This window comes from Rhodotorula toruloides, assembly GCF_000320785.1.
Source record: "Rhodotorula toruloides NP11 unplaced genomic scaffold Scaffold8, whole genome shotgun sequence".
Taxonomy (NCBI): Eukaryota; Fungi; Basidiomycota; class Microbotryomycetes; order Sporidiobolales; family Sporidiobolaceae; genus Rhodotorula; species Rhodotorula toruloides.
The window spans coordinates 459,301-476,949 of NW_015622968.1; the positions used below are offsets into that span (position 1 = coordinate 459,301).

The 17,649-nt window shown below is 62.5% G+C and overlaps 7 protein-coding genes across 7 annotated transcripts; 3 read left to right on the plus strand and 4 right to left on the minus strand.

Moving 5' to 3' along the window:
- Positions 1–132: 132 nt before the first annotated feature.
- Positions 133–3,696, minus strand: RHTO_07860 (2-oxoglutarate dehydrogenase E1 component (succinyl-transferring); the record flags this gene model as incomplete). The annotated part of the gene is made up of 6 exons (XM_016421515.1): positions 133–1,004; positions 1,069–1,964; positions 2,024–2,717; positions 2,778–3,027; positions 3,112–3,291; positions 3,517–3,696. The coding sequence occupies 6 exons, from the start codon at positions 3,694–3,696 to the stop codon at positions 133–135; spliced, it is 3,072 nt and encodes a 1,023-aa protein (XP_016274108.1).
- Positions 3,697–4,261: 565 nt separating this feature from the next.
- RHTO_07861 (short-chain dehydrogenase/reductase SDR family protein) lies at positions 4,262–5,596 on the minus strand (the record flags this gene model as incomplete). The annotated part of the gene is made up of 6 exons (XM_016421516.1): positions 4,262–4,513; positions 4,583–4,765; positions 4,861–4,914; positions 4,980–5,069; positions 5,131–5,397; positions 5,465–5,596. 6 exons carry the CDS (start codon positions 5,594–5,596, stop codon positions 4,262–4,264), a joined length of 978 nt encoding a protein of 325 aa, XP_016274109.1.
- Positions 5,597–6,062: 466 nt separating this feature from the next.
- On the minus strand, positions 6,063–8,608 carry RHTO_07862 (transcription factor; the record flags this gene model as incomplete). The annotated part of the gene is made up of 4 exons (XM_016421517.1): positions 6,063–7,911; positions 7,973–8,057; positions 8,120–8,143; positions 8,203–8,608. 4 exons carry the CDS (start codon positions 8,606–8,608, stop codon positions 6,063–6,065), a joined length of 2,364 nt encoding a protein of 787 aa, XP_016274110.1.
- A 593-nt stretch (positions 8,609–9,201) lies between these two features.
- On the plus strand, positions 9,202–10,385 carry RHTO_07863 (NADH dehydrogenase (ubiquinone) Fe-S protein 4; the record flags this gene model as incomplete). Its single annotated transcript, XM_016421518.1, has 8 exons — positions 9,202–9,376; positions 9,617–9,710; positions 9,785–9,832; positions 9,899–9,907; positions 9,990–10,020; positions 10,087–10,190; positions 10,269–10,312; positions 10,381–10,385. The coding sequence occupies 8 exons, from the start codon at positions 9,202–9,204 to the stop codon at positions 10,383–10,385; spliced, it is 510 nt and encodes a 169-aa protein (XP_016274111.1).
- A 487-nt stretch (positions 10,386–10,872) lies between these two features.
- Positions 10,873–13,075, plus strand: RHTO_07864 (capsular associated protein, glycosyltransferase family 90 protein; the record flags this gene model as incomplete). Its single annotated transcript, XM_016421519.1, has 4 exons — positions 10,873–11,617; positions 11,676–11,768; positions 11,829–12,268; positions 12,323–13,075. The coding sequence occupies 4 exons, from the start codon at positions 10,873–10,875 to the stop codon at positions 13,073–13,075; spliced, it is 2,031 nt and encodes a 676-aa protein (XP_016274112.1).
- Positions 13,076–13,239: 164 nt separating this feature from the next.
- On the plus strand, positions 13,240–15,344 carry RHTO_07865 (isovaleryl-CoA dehydrogenase; the record flags this gene model as incomplete). Its single annotated transcript, XM_016421520.1, has 14 exons — positions 13,240–13,407; positions 13,465–13,625; positions 13,691–13,721; positions 13,777–13,820; positions 13,876–14,092; positions 14,171–14,250; positions 14,307–14,385; positions 14,437–14,580; positions 14,643–14,778; positions 14,840–14,868; positions 14,935–15,008; positions 15,070–15,143; positions 15,203–15,244; positions 15,313–15,344. The coding sequence occupies 14 exons, from the start codon at positions 13,240–13,242 to the stop codon at positions 15,342–15,344; spliced, it is 1,311 nt and encodes a 436-aa protein (XP_016274113.1).
- A 107-nt stretch (positions 15,345–15,451) lies between these two features.
- RHTO_07866 (uncharacterized protein) lies at positions 15,452–17,648 on the minus strand (the record flags this gene model as incomplete). Its single annotated transcript, XM_016421521.1, has 5 exons — positions 15,452–15,496; positions 15,554–16,835; positions 16,896–16,912; positions 16,989–17,236; positions 17,306–17,648. The coding sequence occupies 5 exons, from the start codon at positions 17,646–17,648 to the stop codon at positions 15,452–15,454; spliced, it is 1,935 nt and encodes a 644-aa protein (XP_016274114.1).
- Between the last annotated feature and the right edge of the window lies 1 nt (position 17,649).

Genomic DNA, 17,649 nt, shown 5'->3' on the forward strand with positions numbered 1-17,649 from the left:
TGATATGGCGCGCGAGGGAGAGGGAAGGGAGGTTGCGGAATACGGAGGGATCGACATGCGGAAAGACGGGACGAGAGTGAGGCGGAGTAAGGGAGGCGAGGCTGGAGAAACAGGCGGCGGTTCGAGGCGGGCTTAGAAGTCGCCCTTCTTGTGCGCCGACTGTTGGCTGAACTCGACGCGGTGGGCGTCGAGGTCGAACGCGGCGTCGAGGAACTGCTGGATCTCGAGCGCGTGCTGCTTCTTTGATCCGGTCGCGACGGACGACGTGGGACCACGGCCGGCGAAGTAGCACCTGCGTGTCTTGTGGTTCTCCGTCTCGCGCATGGCCGTCTCGATACGAGGCTGGACGTAGGTCCACGCGCCGTTGTTGATCGGCTCCTCCTGGACCCAGTACGTCGTCGCGTTCGGGTAGCGGTCGAGGTGAGGGGTGATGAGGTCGTAAGGGAGGGGCGAGAGCTGCTCGATGCGCGAGATGGCGACGTTGGTGAGGCCGCGCTTCTCGCGCTCGGCGAGGAGGGTGTAGTAGACCTGACCGGCGCAGAGAATGTGGCGGACGACCTCTTCGGGCTTGGCAAAGCCTTCGGGTTCGGGCTCGGCGATGTAGCGCTGGAAGAGGGTCTCGGGGCCGAACTCGTCGAGCGACGAGCGGGCTTGAGGGTGGCGGAGGAGGTTCTTGGAGAAGAAGACGATGAGGGGCTTGCGGTAGTCGCGGTGGATCTGGCGGCGAAGGGCATGGAAGATGTTGGAGGGGATGGTCGGGTAGATGATCTGCATGTTGCAGTCCTGGATCTGGCGCGCCTGCTTCTCAGCCGACGGGTAGATGAAGGGGTGGTCGTCGCACAGCTGAAGGAAGCGCTCGATGCGGCCGGACGAGTGCTCGGGGCCCTGGCCGTCGTAGCCGTGCGGCAGCGACATGACGAGACCGGAGCGCTGCAGCCACTTGCGCTCGCCGGCAGCGATGAATTGGTCGATCATGATCTGCGCGCCGTTCGCAAAGTCACCGACTGCGGGCCGGCGTGAGAGGTCAGCATGGAAGCGCCTTGAACGAGAAAGCGGGCGCCGACTCACACTGCGCCTCCCAGATGACGAGAAGGGCGGGGTCGACGAGCGAGTAGCCGAGCTCGAAGCCGAGGACACCAAACTCGGACAGAGACGAGTTGCAGATGGTGACGGGGGCCTGGCTGTCGGAGAGGTGGCGGAGCGGGGTGAAGGTCTCGTCCGTCTTCTGGTCGTGAATGACGGCGTGGCGCTGAGAGAACGTTCCGCGCTCGACGTCCTGTCCGGACACGCGAACGTGGACCTTCTCGAGCGCGAGGGTGCCGAATGCGAGCGCCTCGGCCGTCGCGTAGTCGATGTTCTTGCCCTCCTCGACCGACTGACCGCGGGTCTTGAGGATGCGCTGGAGGTTGCGGTGGACGTTGAAGCCTTCGGGGGTCGAGGCGATGGCCTTTCCGACGCCCTTAAGGGTGTCAAAGTCGACGCCGGTCGCGCGCGCCTCGAGGACGTTCTCCTTCAACTCGCGCGGCGAGGGGAAGCCGTCCCACGACGACGAGAGCCACTCCTTGGACGTGGGCTTGTACTCCTTCGACTTCTCGTACGACTCCTCCATCAGTCCCCAGACCCACGACTTGTGCTTCTCCGTCTCCTCGTCCGAGAATGTCTTCTCCTTGACGAGCTGCTCGGTGTAGATCTGCAGCGTCGTCGGCTTGTTCTTGATCGTCTCGTACATCTTGGGCTGGGTGAACATGGGCTGGTCGCCCTCGTTGTGACCGTGGCGGCGGTAGCAGATCAAGTCGATCACGACGTCCTTCTTGAACTTGGCGCGCCAGTCGGCAGCGAGCTGGCACACGAACGTGACGGCCTCGGCGTCGTCGCCGTTGACGTGGAAGATGGGCGCGTCGATCGCCTTGGCAATGTCGGACGGGTACGGCGTCGAGCGGCCCTGCGACGGGTTCGTCGTGAACCTGCGGGCCAGAGTCATCAGTACCTCCCTCGGCTGCTCGCCTGGAACGCCCGCACGCACCCGATCTGGTTGTTGACGATGATGTGGACGGTTCCTCCCGTGCCGTAGTTGGGCAAGTCACTCATACCCATCGTCTCGTAGACGACTCCCTGACCCGCGAACGCCGCATCGCCATGCAAGAGGAGACCCATGGCGCTCGCCGAGTCTCCCTCGCCCTCAAAGTGCTGCAACGCCTTGGTCTTTCCAAGCACGACACCGTCCTCCGCCTCGAGGTGGGACGGGTTCGCGACGAGCGAGAGCGAGACGCGCTTGCCGTTCGGCGTCGGGCGGACGTAGTTGGCGCCAAGGTGGTACTTGACGTCGGCGGCAGCCTCCTCGTTCGGGTCCTGAGAGGGCGCAAACTCGGACAAGATGGCCTCGATCGGCTTGCGGACGACGTTGGCGAGGACGTTGAGCCTGCCGCGGTGGGGCATGCCCATGACGACGCTCTTGGTCCCGTGGTCGACCGAGCGGTCGATGAGGGCCTTCATCCCGGGGATTAGGGACTCGGCGCCCTCGAGACCGAAACGCTTCTCGTTCGGGTACTTGGACGCGATGAAGCGCTCGAACGAGTCGGACCAGGTGAGGCGGTCGAGAATCGCGCGCTTCTCGTCCGGAGAGTACTTCCACGGTTGCGGGATCTCGATGCGCTCGCGGATCCAGTCGCACTGGTCGCGGTTCGGAATGTGGATGTACTGGATACCGATCGAGCCGCCTGCACGCCATTGCAACTCGTCAGCGTGCAACACACGTGACCAGGACGCTCTCGACGTACAGTAGGTCTTCTTGCACGTGTCAATGATCTGGCGCAGGGTCATCTTGTCCGTCCCCGCGCTCTTGAACCGCGGCAAGATACCCGCTCCGAGTTCGATCTCCTTGTCGAGGTCCTTCTCGGTCCATCCGTAGTGCTCGATCGTGAGCTCGGAGGGAGTCGAGGCGTCCAGGTCGGCTTGTTGCATGCCCAGAGGGTCGAGGGCTGCGATGTGGTGGCCGCGGACCTGGAACGCGCGGACGAGCAGTTGGACCTGCACAGCATCGCGGGAAACGTCAAGTCAGCTACTTCGCTCGCCTGACGAGCAGAAATCGAACACTTTGGTCGCTGAGCGCACCTTCATGTGGTCCTCGATCTCACCGCCATCCACCGCGAACGAGACGGGCGCGGGTCCCTCGAGGCTGTCACCGAGTGAAGGGACGAGTCCGGGAGGAGACTGGTACGCCTGCTGCGAGGGGAGGCCGTTCTTCAGGCCTTGGAAGTAGGCGGCCCAGGACGAGTGGACGGAGGAGGGGTCCTGTTTGCGCGGGGAGAGCGAGGGTTAGTCAGGTTACTTTCGACTGGATAAGTACCGTCTCTGTGCTGCCAGCGAAACCCCAGCTGGCCCCGTCCCGATCGCATTGGCTGACCCGTCCTTCGCCGAGGCAAGTCGACTTCCGGAGACGAGAAGAGAGTGGGCGCAGCGTCCGGCGTCGCTCGAGGAGTGCAGCAGGGTCCCCAGCGAGTGAAGTGTGAGACTCGCCTTTTGCCAGCTCGCGTACATTGCCTCGGAGTAGGAAGCATTGGTGCCGTATGCGAAGTCGTCGGGTGCGCGTTGAGCGGTGGCGAGGCGGGGAGCAGCTGTTGTGAATGTGCGCCTGGGCAGAGAGTTGAGTGGTCTCTGCCGTGCGAGTTGCCTCAGCGCGCGAGTGGATGCGAGCATGGCTGGCGAGTGTTGGCGTGAGGACGAGGCGGAGAGCAGCGAGCGAGCGAGCGACGACACCCGCTCACCGCTCACTCGCACACACCCTCTCAGCCACAGTGGCACTGCAGAGATACCCTCAGACTACTGTACACACCCTTATACGCTGGGCCAGTCCAACTCCCAGCCCGCCGCACGCCCTCGTCGCCCTTCTCCAGCTCACCCTCTCACCCCCGCACACCGCTCACTGCGAAACTCGCACGACAGTGAACTCGGCTGGGATCGAGCGTGCTACTCGACATCTTGAAACGAGATCGGAGCAGGACTTGCGCACTCGGAGTGTCGAATGGGTTCACCGCGGCTTGGTCGACCATGCGAGGGTCGTCGGATGCGCTCTCGGGACAAGTGCTGCTCCCGTGCGGGCGTATGCTGCACAAGGACGTGGTATCTGAGCTCGTCGTGTCCACTCTGGCGCGCGGCATCAGACTTGCTGGCAAGGCGAGCGTCTTTCGACCGCCTCACTTGCTCTTCCCAAGGAACTACACGCTTCTTCTTCCGTCACCTCCTCGTCATTCACGCAGCTCCCTCACACACCCCCAACCCTCTCCCTACACACCGCCTCACAAACCCTCCAACACTCCTCCTCCCTCTCCGTATCCTTTCCTCTGCGCGGCTCCTTCCTCTTCCCAAACGGCACCAAATACTCGCCCCACCAGTCCCTCTCGGCGATTTGGGGAGAGGTGAGAGCGAAGAGGGTCGTGTAGGACCCGGAGGAGGGGGGAATGAAGAATCGGAGGAGGGGACGGGCGAGGGCGTGGGTGTCGTAGAGGTTTGAGGACTGCCCACCATTGTCCTCGTCAGTCATCTCCTCATTCTCTAGCGAGAGGACGGGAGCGAAGGGACGCACCACAAACCCCGGATGCACACTCAGACTCCTCACGCCCTTCTCCTTCCCCCTCCGATCCAATTCCCGCGCGAACCAGATCCCGGCGAGTTTCGAGACCGAGTAGCGCAGCCAGGGGGAGTGGTGGGTTTTCCTCAGGGCCGAGGCGGAGGAGAGTGAGGGCGACGAGAAGGGGTAGAGGGAGATCTTGGCGCGCGGGCGGGAAGGAGGGGGACGGGTCAGTGTGTGGCGCGCGAGGTGACTGGGCGCGGAAAGAAGGGTGTGTGGGAGTCAAGACGTACAAAGTTGTGAGCGAAGGAGGAGAGGACGACGACGCGCGAGATCTCGCCCGTCAACTGTCGAGAGGAGGGAGAGAGGTTCGTCAACTTCGCTCCAACGACTGTTCCGTCTGCGAATGCACCTGATGCGTCTTCTCGAGCAGAGGAAGGAGCTTGTTGACGAGCAGCCAGTGTCCAAGGACGTTGACCTGGAACTGCTGTTCGACTCCGTCCTGTCGCCCTCGAAACCCGTCAGCCTTCCTGTGTACCGTCCAACCGCGACGCCGTACGCACCTCAGTCAACTTATAAGGCAGCGCCATGATCCCCGCATTACAAACGACCCCATCGAGCCTCTGCTCCCCCTCCAACACCCGCTCCGCACACCGCTTGACACTCGCCAAACTCGCCAGGTCCAACTCGACGTACTCTAGCTTTGAGCGGATCGAGTCGCCGTGAGTGGACGAGAGGGAGTCGATTGCGGAGTGGACTTTGGAGGACGAGCGAGAGGCGATTAGGATGCGTGCGCCGGCGAGGGCGAGGAAGCGGGTCGTTTCGAGTCCCTGTACGTTCAGTCCGTCGCTCGGTCAGCCCCTGCCTCTCCTCAAAGACCAGTCAGCAAAGACGCACGATGCCCCCATGCCCGCCCGTGACGAGATACACCTTGCCCTCGAGCGATCCAGGCGGGAGTTCCTGCGGGGGATCGTAAGGCGTGCGTTTCTCCGCGCCGATGCCGGTGATATCTGAAAGGATGGTGAGCATCCCTTGAAGCTGGTTAGAGGGCGCAGGAGGAGCGAGGGAGAGGTTGCCGGTACGGGAGAGTTGCTCGGGGAGATGAAGTTGGTCGGAGAGGCGGTGCAGGCGAAGTTGGGCGTCGAGAGTGAGCTGGTTGAGCGAGCGTAGTAGAGTGTAGCGTGCAAGGAGCAGAGAGAGCAGCGTGAGGAGGAAGGGGACGAAGGAACACGGCAAACTGGACGAGGCCGAACTGGCGACTTTCGACCAAGGGTCAAGGTGGATGCGCGTGCTCGCATCGCCAGCGAGCGAAGCTGATGGGGCTGTGGAGAATGCGCGAGGACCTGGTAAAAGCGTTGGAGAATCGAAGAAGCGAACGAGGGGACGAGAGCCCCGAGCTGCGAAGGTCAACCGCCTCCTCCTCGAAGCGAACGGGGTATCAGCGGGTCTACATAGCATGACAGCAACATACGCACTGCACAGATAGACACACTCGTCACTCGTCGCCGTCGGACTCGCCCGACCCAGCCTCGTCGTCGCCCTTCGTGCTCCTCCCGCTCTTGACGCCCACACTGCTCTTCCCGTCCTCCGTCTCCATCTCCTCCTCCTCCTCCTCCTCCTCCATAACCGTCCTCGCCTCCGCACGCGCCGCAACCTCCCTCTCCCCCTCCCTCTCCTGCCTGGGCTCAAACCTCGCCCACTCATCCGCACCTTCGATGCGCGGCTCGAACCGCTCGTCCCCCTCCCCTTCGTCGCCCGGCATACGGATCGAACTGAAAGGCCTCAAACCCTCTTCGATCGCGCTGTGAGGGAACGCACTCCGCATAGGCGAGAGCGAGATGCGGCCGAACAAGCCGCTTGACGAGGCGCTCGTCAATGCACTAGGCGTGCGGAACAAAGCCGAGATGGACGAACCACCTGCACCGGCTGAGGCGGTCGCGCCTGCTGCATCGACGCTTAGAACCGGCCTGCCGGTCGTGAGGAGCGCAAAGCCGCCTGTTGAGGTACCGCTGACGGGACTGACGAGCCAGCTCGACCGACGGCGCTGGCCAGGATCGACGAGAGGAGGGTCGACATCTCGTGCGAGAGGGCGGTACGGCTCAACGGCGGCGTAGGCTGCGGCGGAAGAGCTGGGCGAACTCGAGGCAGCGGGAGGGTCGGTCGGGTGTGAGGTGATGTTCGTCGAGGCGGGAGCGATACCGTTCGAAGCTGCCCAGGCGAGTGCAGCTTGTTGCGCGAGTTGGCGTTGCTGGTCTTTGGGAGAGGCGGGCGTGCCGTTCGTACCGGGCTGGTCCTGCTTCTTCTCGCCCTCCGCGTTCCCGTCCACACCATTCACACTCTGCTCTCCCCCCACCACCCCCTTCTCCCTCCCAACCTCCTCCTTCCTCGCCCTCACCCTCTCGCTCTCCATCGCCCGATCAAACCTCTCCTCGTGCCCTATCCTCCTCAAAAGCCTGTTCCCCGGATCACGCTGGCTCACTAATGCGGAATGACGGGTATGCGCGAGGGAGGCGATGGAGCGAGGGGACATGAGAGGGGAGGGGAGGACGGGGTAGAAGAAAGTTGGAGGAGGGGCACGGGTGGGAAAGCTGGGAAGAGGTGGCGGAGCGCGAGACGGCTGACTGAGGAAGGTCGGGTAGGAGGGATAGGGCGGCTGCGCGGGTGGTGCGGCGGGAGGACGAGAGGTCGTGAAGGTCGCATCGGGAGTGGGAGAAGCTGGGCGAGTCTGTGCGCCTTCCGTCGCGGAGCGCGAATGACCATTCGTTGACGGAGCTGGCAGCGAAAAAGGCAGGGCAGAGGGGAGAGAGGGCGGACCGGACGAAGGGCCTGAGGGGATCGTAACGCGGAGAGACGGCTGAGAAGGCGGTTTCGAGGTAGACGTCGAGGCTGGATGCGCGTTGGCTCCGGCTTCGTTGGTCGCTACGGCGGATAACGCGTCGAGCAACTCGTTCGAAGAGACGCCCTCGGTAGGTTGCGGTGGGACAGGGAGCTTGAATGGCGACGAGCCAGTAGGCTGGACTGGCGGAATCGGCAATTGGTAGTCCCCATCGACTTGCACATCGTCGAGAGCCGAACTGTCGAAACCGTGAGGAAGCGCAAGCGCAAGCAACCCTGCCGCGCCTTCAAGCGGGCTCGCCTTCTTCTTCCCACCCTGCTGCCTTGCCCTGGACCGGAGTGGGACGTCAACGAGAGTAGGTGGATTGCGCGGTTCGCGGCCTTCGCGGACGGAAGCAATCAATTCGCGAGCGGAGTAGCGGGCTGAGAGGGCTTGGATAATCCGGCGGAGGCGGTCGCATTCGGCGTGGTTGGCGTTGATCACGCCTTGAGCAGAAGCCCATTCCGCGCTGGGTGCAGCTCAACAGTCGTCAGCGGGCGTCCATTCAGGAGCAAGACAGTGAGGCGCACATTTTGATCGGGGGTTCGGCTCGCCAAACGCAAGTCTCGCCGCGTAGCTGGCATGAGGTACAGTTGGCGTGTCGCGAACACTTGACTGTAGGTGATGAGTGCGAAGGTCAGCGTCCAAGGCGTCGGACAAGGCCGTGGAGAACGCACTTTTGCGAGAGCGGCAGTTTTCGCCTGCGAACCTCGCGAATCGTCAAATGCTGTTCGACCGTGGAAAGGAATGTCAGACGCACAGCTCGTCGGCAGTCCTGCAGGCCCCTTCTGGCCGATATGCGTCGTGCCCGCGCCCTTCGAACCCATCGCCTCCTTCAACCGCTTCGCCTGCTTGCTCAGCCCGCTCGCCTTCTTGCCCGACGATAGCGAAGGCTTCTTCTTCTTCGCGCCCTTCCCATTCGTCGTCGCCGGTGCGCCTGTGTCGTCCTCGACGAAGATATCGCCGTCCGCGTCCGCATCGCTTCCCGAATCCTGGTACAACTCGTCGTCCCCGCCCAGCTCGTCCATCGACTCGTCCCCGTCTCCGACCTGCACGTCACCCAGGCTGCTCTTCCTCGCCGATGTAGAGCGGGATCGGCGACGCTGGGTTTGACCTACTCGAGGCGGGCTGAGGGCGAGGAGGACCGGGTCGATAGGCGGGTCCATCGTGGTCGCAGCAGCAGCAGGCCTCGTCATTGCCCGTCAGACGCGTCAAGAGCGAATTTCGAGAGCCTTGTTGACGCGGCGCTCAAAGCGCTCGAGGCTGGCCGAGGGGAGCCTGCGAGCGCGAACAGCGGGTGCCCTCGAAGCCGCAACAGCTCAGCGCGCGTCGCTGGGTGGGTGTAGGCAGCGTATGCGGGCGTTCTGATGCAGCGAGAATAGCGCTGAAGGCAGAAGAGCGGACGCGCTCGCAGATATGTCTACGGGATGTCCGGGCTGTTGGAGAGGAGGTGCGCCAGGCTCGAGCGCGCGACCGTGCTCGCTCAGAGACTTGTCTGTCAGCCCACATCCTCGCTAAAGCACTGGAAGGCGACTCTGCCGAATGCGCTGCTCATGTTGTGCAGCGGGAGACGAGGGAGGACGGGGAGAGCGGGGCGAAAGCGAGTTGCGCGAGTTGCTGGCAGGTCTTGCCAGTCTAGAGCAGCTCAGCAAGCGCAGTGTCGTCTCAGCAAGCCTTCGAGCGGGCCATAGTGAGCGGACGAGAGCCAACACCAAGTCCTCGTCGACGTCTCCCGCTCGTCAACTTACTTCGCCTCGCCATGCTGTCTCTCCGCCTGCCCAGCCTGCGCTCGCAGGCACGCACTTTCGCCTCGACCGCACGAGCAGCGACCAACATCCCCGTCCGCGCCGTCGAGGCCGAGGGACAGTCGCACGTCCCGGCAGAACGCCCAGAGGGCGCTGTGACCCAGGCCGGCGTTGTTAGTGGTGCTCCTGGTGCGTGAGAGCTCGCTGTATCTGCGAACGAGCGCAATCGGAGCTGACATGGGTTCGTTCTCTCCCTCCTCGTCCTCATCGCTCCACCTCCCCGACAACTTCGGCTCGACTCGCCTTTAATACCTCGTGACCGCCTGCTATGCTTTCTCATTACTCTTTCGAACCGCCTATCGCGCCTCACTCATCCGGTTTTCGTATTCACGCCCCCACTCCTTGCTCCTCTCTCTCCCGACCACCCAGACGAGCTCCACCGTCGCCCCGTCCGCATCTTCCGCCCCGCTCCTTCTCCCACCTCTTCCGCCAAGGGCACCTCGCACCACTGGCGCATCGACTGGTGCGCTCGCCGTCCTGATCCGCTCGGCTCTCGCTTCCGAAACCGGTGCTGATTCTTCGTTCGGGAGTGCACAGGGACATTCTGCAGGGTGCAGGGCGGTGGGAGAACCCTTTGATGGGATGGTGCGTTGCGGAAAGCTTTCATCTTTCTCGAAACGCGAGCGAACTGACCTCTTGTCGGTTCTGCAGGGCATCCTCGTAAGTCTGCGGAAGATGGGCGCAAGCTCTGTCCCACACAGACGAGCGCTTTGCTGATGATCCCTCTCTCTATGTTCCGCAGCGGCGACTACATGCAGGGCACGCATCTCAAGGTTCGCCCATTTCCCCGTCGTCCGCTCAACCCTCCACCATTGCTGACATCTCACAATCTCGTGCAGTTCAACAGCAAGGAGGACGCCGTCGCGTTCGCCGAGAAGCAGGGATGGGAGTACTACTGCCAGGAGCCGCAGGTGCAGAAGTTTGTCCCGAAGAGCTACGCCAAGTGCGTTCGGGTTCTTTCGCCTGCTTGTCCTTCCCATTGCGCAAGAGCTGACAAGTCGTCCGGGTCCGTTTTGCGCAGCAACTACGGCTACACGGCTAAGAAGCTGCGGATCCACCACACCAGTGCGTCCGCGTCCTGTTTCTCTCGCTCCTTCACTCGCCTGCTGACCCGCTCGCTTTCTCTCTCGCAGAGTGATTGGTCCGTAGAGCACGCTTCTCTTTCTCCACTGCACCTGCTCAGCCAGGCAGATTCGTAGCAGCACTTTTTTCCTCCAGCATTGTAAACCCGCGGTTCCCTCCTTCCGTCCGTCCGTTCTCTTCCCTCCGCACGACGAGCAGAGTGGCCTATCCCCTCTGAGTCCGCCGACGAGCTGCCTGCTGGCCATTTGCGAGACAGGGCTCTTCGCCGGGCGGAGCGCTTCCCGGAGCCTGGTCATCGCGATCGTTTCTTGTTCGCCGCCTTCTTCTCGCTCTCGCACTCGCTGCACACCCTCGCCTGGCTTGCATACGCGCGTGCTGGACTGCTCGTGCACACTGCCATCTCCGTCAGCCAAAGCGCGGCACTCGCGCGACCCGCGCGCGTCTCTCACCCCAGACTCAGCCGAGGCTGCGCACACGAGCAAACACCCCTTCGTCCTCGGTCTCGCCAGCACTCGCGACGGGCGCAGTAGGCGTGTGGCAAGATGGGAGACCCGAAGAGGCTGTTGACGGGCTCGGGGGGACACCGGAGCAAGAGCTCCGACGTCGAGGAGGGACTGTTGCCTCTCGCGCAGAACGGGTCGGGTGCGCAGTACGAGAAGGGTGCGAATGGGCACGGCGCAGGACGACGGAGGAGCTCTGTCGGCGTCAACGACTTGGGCGGAAGGGTGCTGGGCGTCGTTGCGAGGACGAGCTGGACGAACCGATTCGTCTTCGTCGCACTCGTCCTCTTCTGCCTCAAGGTCGTCCCCTTACCGTACATCTTCTCCACTCCCTCACTTCCTCACCCCATTCCCAGCCTCATCGCCCGCGCCGAAGCCGAACACGCCCGTCGGCTCGCGAGCGAGCCCCAAACTCTCGAAGAAGCCTACGCGCGCTACACCGCTCGCCACGGTCGTCGACCGCCCAAAGGCTACGACGGGTGGTACAACTTTGCTGTGCAGCGGGGCGCGTGCAGGATCGATGGGTTTGACGAGATGTATCGCAGTTTGCGGGTGTGGTGGGGACTCGAGGGGAGCGAGATTCGGGATAGGATGGACAGGTTGGGAAAGGCGGGACATGGGGGGCTAGGGAGGGTGCGGATACGGAACGGGAGGCTCGTCAGGTGGAGAGAGATGATTGACGAGGGTCTCGGAGTGGGCGCGGCGAACCTCGAGGGATCGCAGGCGCGCACGGCGTGGGAGGAGATGCTCGACGAGTTGATCAGGGAGGGTGTGCGGTTACCAGACGGTGCGTCATCTGCTTCCCCTGTCTCTTGATCCGCCTAACTCGCCTGTGCCTCCCGCAGCCGACTTCTTCATCAACCACCTCGACGAGCCGCGTGTTGTTATGCCCTACGAGTTGCGGACAGACCTCGAGAGCCGAGGAAAACGACGAAGACGTGAGTAACGCGACGATTCACCCGCAGACCCGCTCGCCTGACTTGTCGCACCCTTCCCAGCCCGCTCGCCCGAACCCGAAGAACCCGTCTTCTTCGACCTCGGATGGTCAGGCGCACGGCCAGCCTACGACACGATTCGGCAGTCCTGTCCCCCTTCCTCAGCCGCTCGCCGCGCCGCCCTCTCCCCCGCACCCGGCACAAAACCGCACGTCTCGCAACGGTACACCTCGGCCTTCACCGTCCCTCCTCAACTCGGCTCTTTCCTCTCAAACGCCGAACTCGAGCGCCGGTCGTGGTGCGACCAGCCCGACTTGCAAGAGCTCCATCAGACTTTGATCCGCCCGCTCAGCTTCAGCTGGTCGGAGCAGCCTTTCCCGGTCTTTTCCAACTCGAAGCTCGAGGGTTTCAACGACATCCTCGTGCCGACGTGGTACCATTGGTATCAAGAGATGCCCTACCATGAGCATGAAGACGTTGAGTGGAAGGGCAAGGCGAATCAGGTGCGTTCCTTCCGACCTTCTCACTCGTCTCGCGCTCACCTCTCGCATTCGCAGCTGTACTGGCGCGGGACCAACACGGGCGGCAGGTCGGTCGGCCTGAGCTGGATGGGATGGATGCGCTCTCGCCTCGTCAGCAAGATGAACCGCCTGATCGAGTGGCGGCACTACGACCAGGTCATCCTCGCCGGACCCGACAACAAGACTCTTGCGATGACTTTGCCCTCCTCCGCACTCAATACCGCCCTCGCCGACGTCGCGTTTGCCTCGCCCGACCGACACGGCGACAGCGAGTCGCTCGAGACGCAGTCGACCGAGCCCTCGTTCCGCTTCACCGGCCTCGTTCCGTTCGCCAACAACTTTCTCTTCAAAGCCATCCTCGACATGGACGGGACGGCGTACTCGGGACGCTTTCCGGCGCTGATGGCGTCGCGGTCGGCGGTGATCAAGTCGCGCCTATTTCTCGAGGCGTTCGACGACACCCTCATCCCGTGGTACCACTACATCCCCCTCTCGATTCGCTTCTCGGAGCTCTACAACCTCCTCGCCTACTTCTTCGGCCTCGCCTCGGTCCCCTCCATCGCCGAAACGCAAGGCTTTCCAGCGCCGTCCTCGCGGGACTTTAACGCGATCCGCCGCGGCCGGGCGCACGAGGAGGAGTTATACGCCGTCGCGATGCGCGGGCGGGAGTGGGCGCAGAAGTGTGCGAGGAGGGACGACGCGCTGATTTATGCGTACTTGCTTGCGCTCGAGTGGGCGAGGATCACGGCCGACAACCGCGAGTCGGACCAGTGGTCGCTCTTGCTATAGACAATTGGTTACCTCGTTGTACATACGCATAGCTCTCTCGCAATGCATCCAGCACTCGCAAAGTCCCCGCCACGGCTCGCCGTCTTCGCAAAGGCCTGCCGACTCTCACTTGTTCGCTCGTCTCGCTCTCGTCACACTCGCTCGTGGACACTCTCGCTCGCACAATGACTCACTACGTACCTCGCTTGCTACGCTCGACGACTCTCGCGGCACGCCCGGCGCTCGCCGCCTCTGCTCGTACCCTCCCCACACGCCCGGCTTTCGCCTCGTTGCGACCAGTCTCGACGACAGCTTCGAGCGCAGGGCTGGGCTTGACGGAGGACCAGCTCGAGGTGCGTTCTTCCGACACTCCCACCGAAGCAGGGGCTGACGACTGTCGAGCACAAAAGCTGCGAGAGACGGTCGCCTCGTTCGCACAGCGCGAGATCGCACCCATCGCGGCGGAAGTTGACAGGAAGAACGAGTTTCCGATGGAGATGTGGGAGAAGCTCGGCGAGATGGGTCTGCTCGGCGTCACGGTCAAGGAGGACGACGGAGGATTGGGCAAGGGGTGCGGTTTCGACGATTTCCTTTCGCTCCGCTATGCCGTGAGGCTGACTCACCTTGCTTCGACAGCTATCTTGACCACTTGATCGTCATGGAGGAGGTACGCCGGTCGGTCAAGCCGTCGCGTCTCTCGGCTAACACGCTTTCTCCTCCAGATCTCGCGGGCGTCCGGCTCGATCGCGCTCTCCTACGGCGCCCAGTGCGTCTCGCGCAAGCTCTCCACCATAGTACGAGACTGACGTTTTCCTGCGCAGCTCCAACCTCTGCGTCAACCAGCTCAACCGGCACGGCACGCCCGAGCAGAAAGCCAAGTTTCTCCCGAACCTGCTGAGCGGCAAATTCGTCGGCTCGCTCGCCATGTCCGAGACTGGGTCTGGCAGCGACGTCGTCTCCATGAAGCTCAAAGCGACGAAGACGACGCGGGAGGGAGAGGAGGGGTGGGTGCTGAACGGCGGGAAGATGTGGATCACGGTGCGTTGGCAGCGTCCACAGTTCGGCTTGCGACGTCTTCTGCAGCTCGAGCATACTGATGGGACGTGACGTGCCCAGAACGGACCGGACGCAGATGTCCTGATCGTGTACGCCAAGACGGAGCCTGATGCCGGCTCCAAGGGCATCACCGCGTTCATGTGCGTGCTTTCGCTGACAAAAGCGGGTGAACTCGTTGACAAGAGGCCTTGGGCAGCGTCGAGAAGGGCTTCAACGGCTTCTCGACCGCGCAGAAGCTCGACAAGCTCGGCATGCGCGGGTCCAACACTGGCGAGGTGCGTTTCCCGAGCCATGTCTCTGTTCCGAGGCTGAGGTATCGTTCGCAGCTCGTCTTTGAAGACTGCTTCGTCCCCGCCTCGAACGTTCTCGGCAAGCTCAACAAGGGCGTCGGCGTTCTCATGTCCGGCCTCAACCTCGAGCGCATCGTCCTGTCCGGCGGTCCGCTCGGCTTGATGCAGGCTGCTTTTGATGTGCCTGCTATCGCTCGCTCTAGCCGCGAGCGCCTCGCTGACTTCGCCTGCCTCGCCCGCAGTACGCCCTCCCCTACGTCCACGAGCGCAAGCAGTTCGGCGTCCCAATCGGCACCTTCCAGCTCATGCAGGGCAAGATCGCCGAAATGTACACGAAGGTCAGCGCGTCGAGGGCGTACTTGTACAGCGTGGCGAGGGGTGCGTTGCGCTTCCTCGGCTTTTGCGAAGGTATCGCTGATCCGCCTTCTTGCTTGGACAGCTTGCGATGCGGGACAGGTGACGAACAGGGTAATTCGTCCATCTGTGTTTCGTTGTGGCGTCAGACGCCGACGCTGACGAATCTTCGCCTCGCAGGATTGCGCCGGCGCAATCCTCTACTCCTCGGACCGCGCGACCGAAGTCTGCCTTGAAGCGCTGCAGATGCTCGGGTGCGCGCTTTTCCCCTCACTAACGACCGACGTACTCGCTGACGGAGTGTGCTGAACGCAGCGGAAACGGCTACACAAACGACTACGAGGTTAACCGTTTCTTGCGCGACGCGTTGCTGTACAAGGTTGGAGCTGGTGCGTCGCGCTGTTGACGCTGTGTCGTAGCGAGACTGACGAGCTTTCGCTGCTCGCAGGCACCCAGGAGATTCGGCGGATGCTGATCGGACGGGAGTTTAGCGAGTCGTCTTGCCGCGCTTCATCTCGCTCCTGCGTTTTCTTACCTCGCTTCTTTCCATGCTCACAGACAACGACTACGCTGATGCTGGCGCGTTTTAAGCCGTCGAGACTGCGCCGGCGAGGGTAACGGACATGGTTGCTCTCCATCTCGACGGCATGGCTCCTTGTAGAACGGACTCGAATGTGATACAATCTTGCATAACAATTCAGCTCTCGAAGCCAGTCTGCGGAAGTTGCGGGCTTGTCTCGACCTGACGGAGAAGAAAAGTGAGCGGGATCGCGAGGAACAGACCGCAAAGTCGACGCACCAGAACTTCTCCAAACTTGCCAGCCAATTGTTCGACCGTCACGCCAGCCGAGGCGAGTTCCCAGTCGTCCAATGCGACCGGTGCAACTCGCTTGCCCTTCTTCCGTACGCCGTACTTCTTTTCCTCCCACGACATCGCAAGAGCGTGGGCGGCGTCTGGCTCCGGCCCAACGAAAGCCAAGATCCTCGTCATCTTGTCCGAGCGGATCCTGCCTTCCGTCGCCTCCTCGAGCACGTCAAATCCCTGTGCAACTACGTCGTGGCCCTTCGAGACCGTGACCTGCACGAGGACGACGGCCGAGAATTCGGGAAGGACGATTATCGAATCGTATGTTGCGTGATTTGGGGGCAGCTTGGCGACATAGGCGCGATCAAGAGGAACGGCAAGGTTGGTGGAGACGTGGAGTAGAGGAAGGCCGGGGGGAATGTCGAAGGTAGACTGGTCGAGCAGGGTGAGACGGATGCCGGTGTTGGCGATGTAGTTGATGACCGAAGGTTCATACAGCAAGCCAAGGATGGTCGGCTCACAGCGCAACGTCGAGAGAAGGGTACGCTGGACGTCTTCCTCCTGCAAGGCCAAGCTTTGGACGACGAGGTCGCGAATAAGGGCCGTCGGGATGAAGTAGTACGGCGATGGCTTCTTCTGCGTGAAGTCCTTCGTGGCGGGCGCCTCAAAGAAGAACGAGTGGAAGCCATGTTCCTGGTCCTCGGAACGCAGCTCAATCCTCTTTGGCGCGTTCGGATCGGCGTTCATCTTCGGCGAGACGAGACGGTAGAGGTCGACCAGCGCGTTGACGGGCGCCTTGACGAACTCGTTGCCGAAATAGTCGACTCGTGGGTCGCCCGTAAGTCGAGTGATGCCATTCATCGGGTCGCGGACGCTGGGCCCGGCGAAGCGGAAGACTTCGATCGGCGTGTAGTAGCGGTTTTTCATCGACCATTTTAGCCAGTACTGCTGTGTCGCCTCCGGGAGGTGGGCGAGGGACGCGACGGCGGACTTGACGACCTCGAGCGACGGCTTCTTCCCGGGCAAGTTCATCTCCTCGAGTAGCGTTGCAAGCAGGCGGTCTTCATCTTCGTCCTTAACGTCGTCAAGCACCACGTCGTCATACATGCGCCGAGCAGGAGCTGCGACGTCCGTCCCGCCTGCATAAACCGACGACGCCGGAGTGATGACGATCCGTTCCGCGATCCCGTTGGCTGAGCTATACTCGACCTTGATCGACGAGAGGCGTACAGCCAAGGGGCTGCAGCCGGGAAGGGAGAGGTCGGAGGTGAGGATACTGTACAGGGGTTGTCAGCGGAGAAGCGAGTCGCCAGGAGGCGGAAGGAATATATCGTACAGGAGGTTATCGAACTCCTTCGAGTGGAAGACGTCAACGACACGAAATTCGGCTGTTCGTGCCTTGGCAAAGTCGAGGTACCGCGGCACTTACGGTGAGGAGGCGAGGCAGGCGGGCCAGGCATTCTTCTCGTAGAGCAGAGGCGAAATGTCTCCGTTCCGTGGTGAATCCAAGAGGACAATAGGCCAGACGAGGAAGTCGAACCTGCGCCAGAGATCGAGCGGGATGGCGAAAAGGCCCTCGTTGGTGAAGACCAGAACGGAGTGCGGCGGGCCGGGCCAAAAAACGGCGGGGCGACAGTCTTCGGCTGCTCGGACGAGGCAATAGCGCAGACCGAGGCTCTTCCCTACGAAAGGACTCGTAAGCAATGTTGAGAGTTGAGCCCATAGCGAAACCTGCGCTCGACTCACCTATTCCCGGTTGACCGTACCACACGAACGCCTTCTTCTTCTTTGCCTGCGCCGCTTCTGAAAGGTACTGGTAGCCTTCCTCGTAATCTTGGCGAACGATGAAGGGATGCTCAAGTCCGACATCGACGTCGGTACAGCAGAAGCCTCGGCCGTCCAGTACCCTGCCGCAGGGCATACCCCAACACGTGTCGAAGAACTCGCGGTACTCGTCCGGTACGAGCACGCTGAGCTTCTGCACAGTCTGGCGCGACTTGTCGGAGAGGTGTTGGACGCGAGCGGCATCCGGGCGAGCCTTCGAAGGTAGCGGCGGTCCCGTGCCCTTCTCCGAGTCCAAGTGAGACATC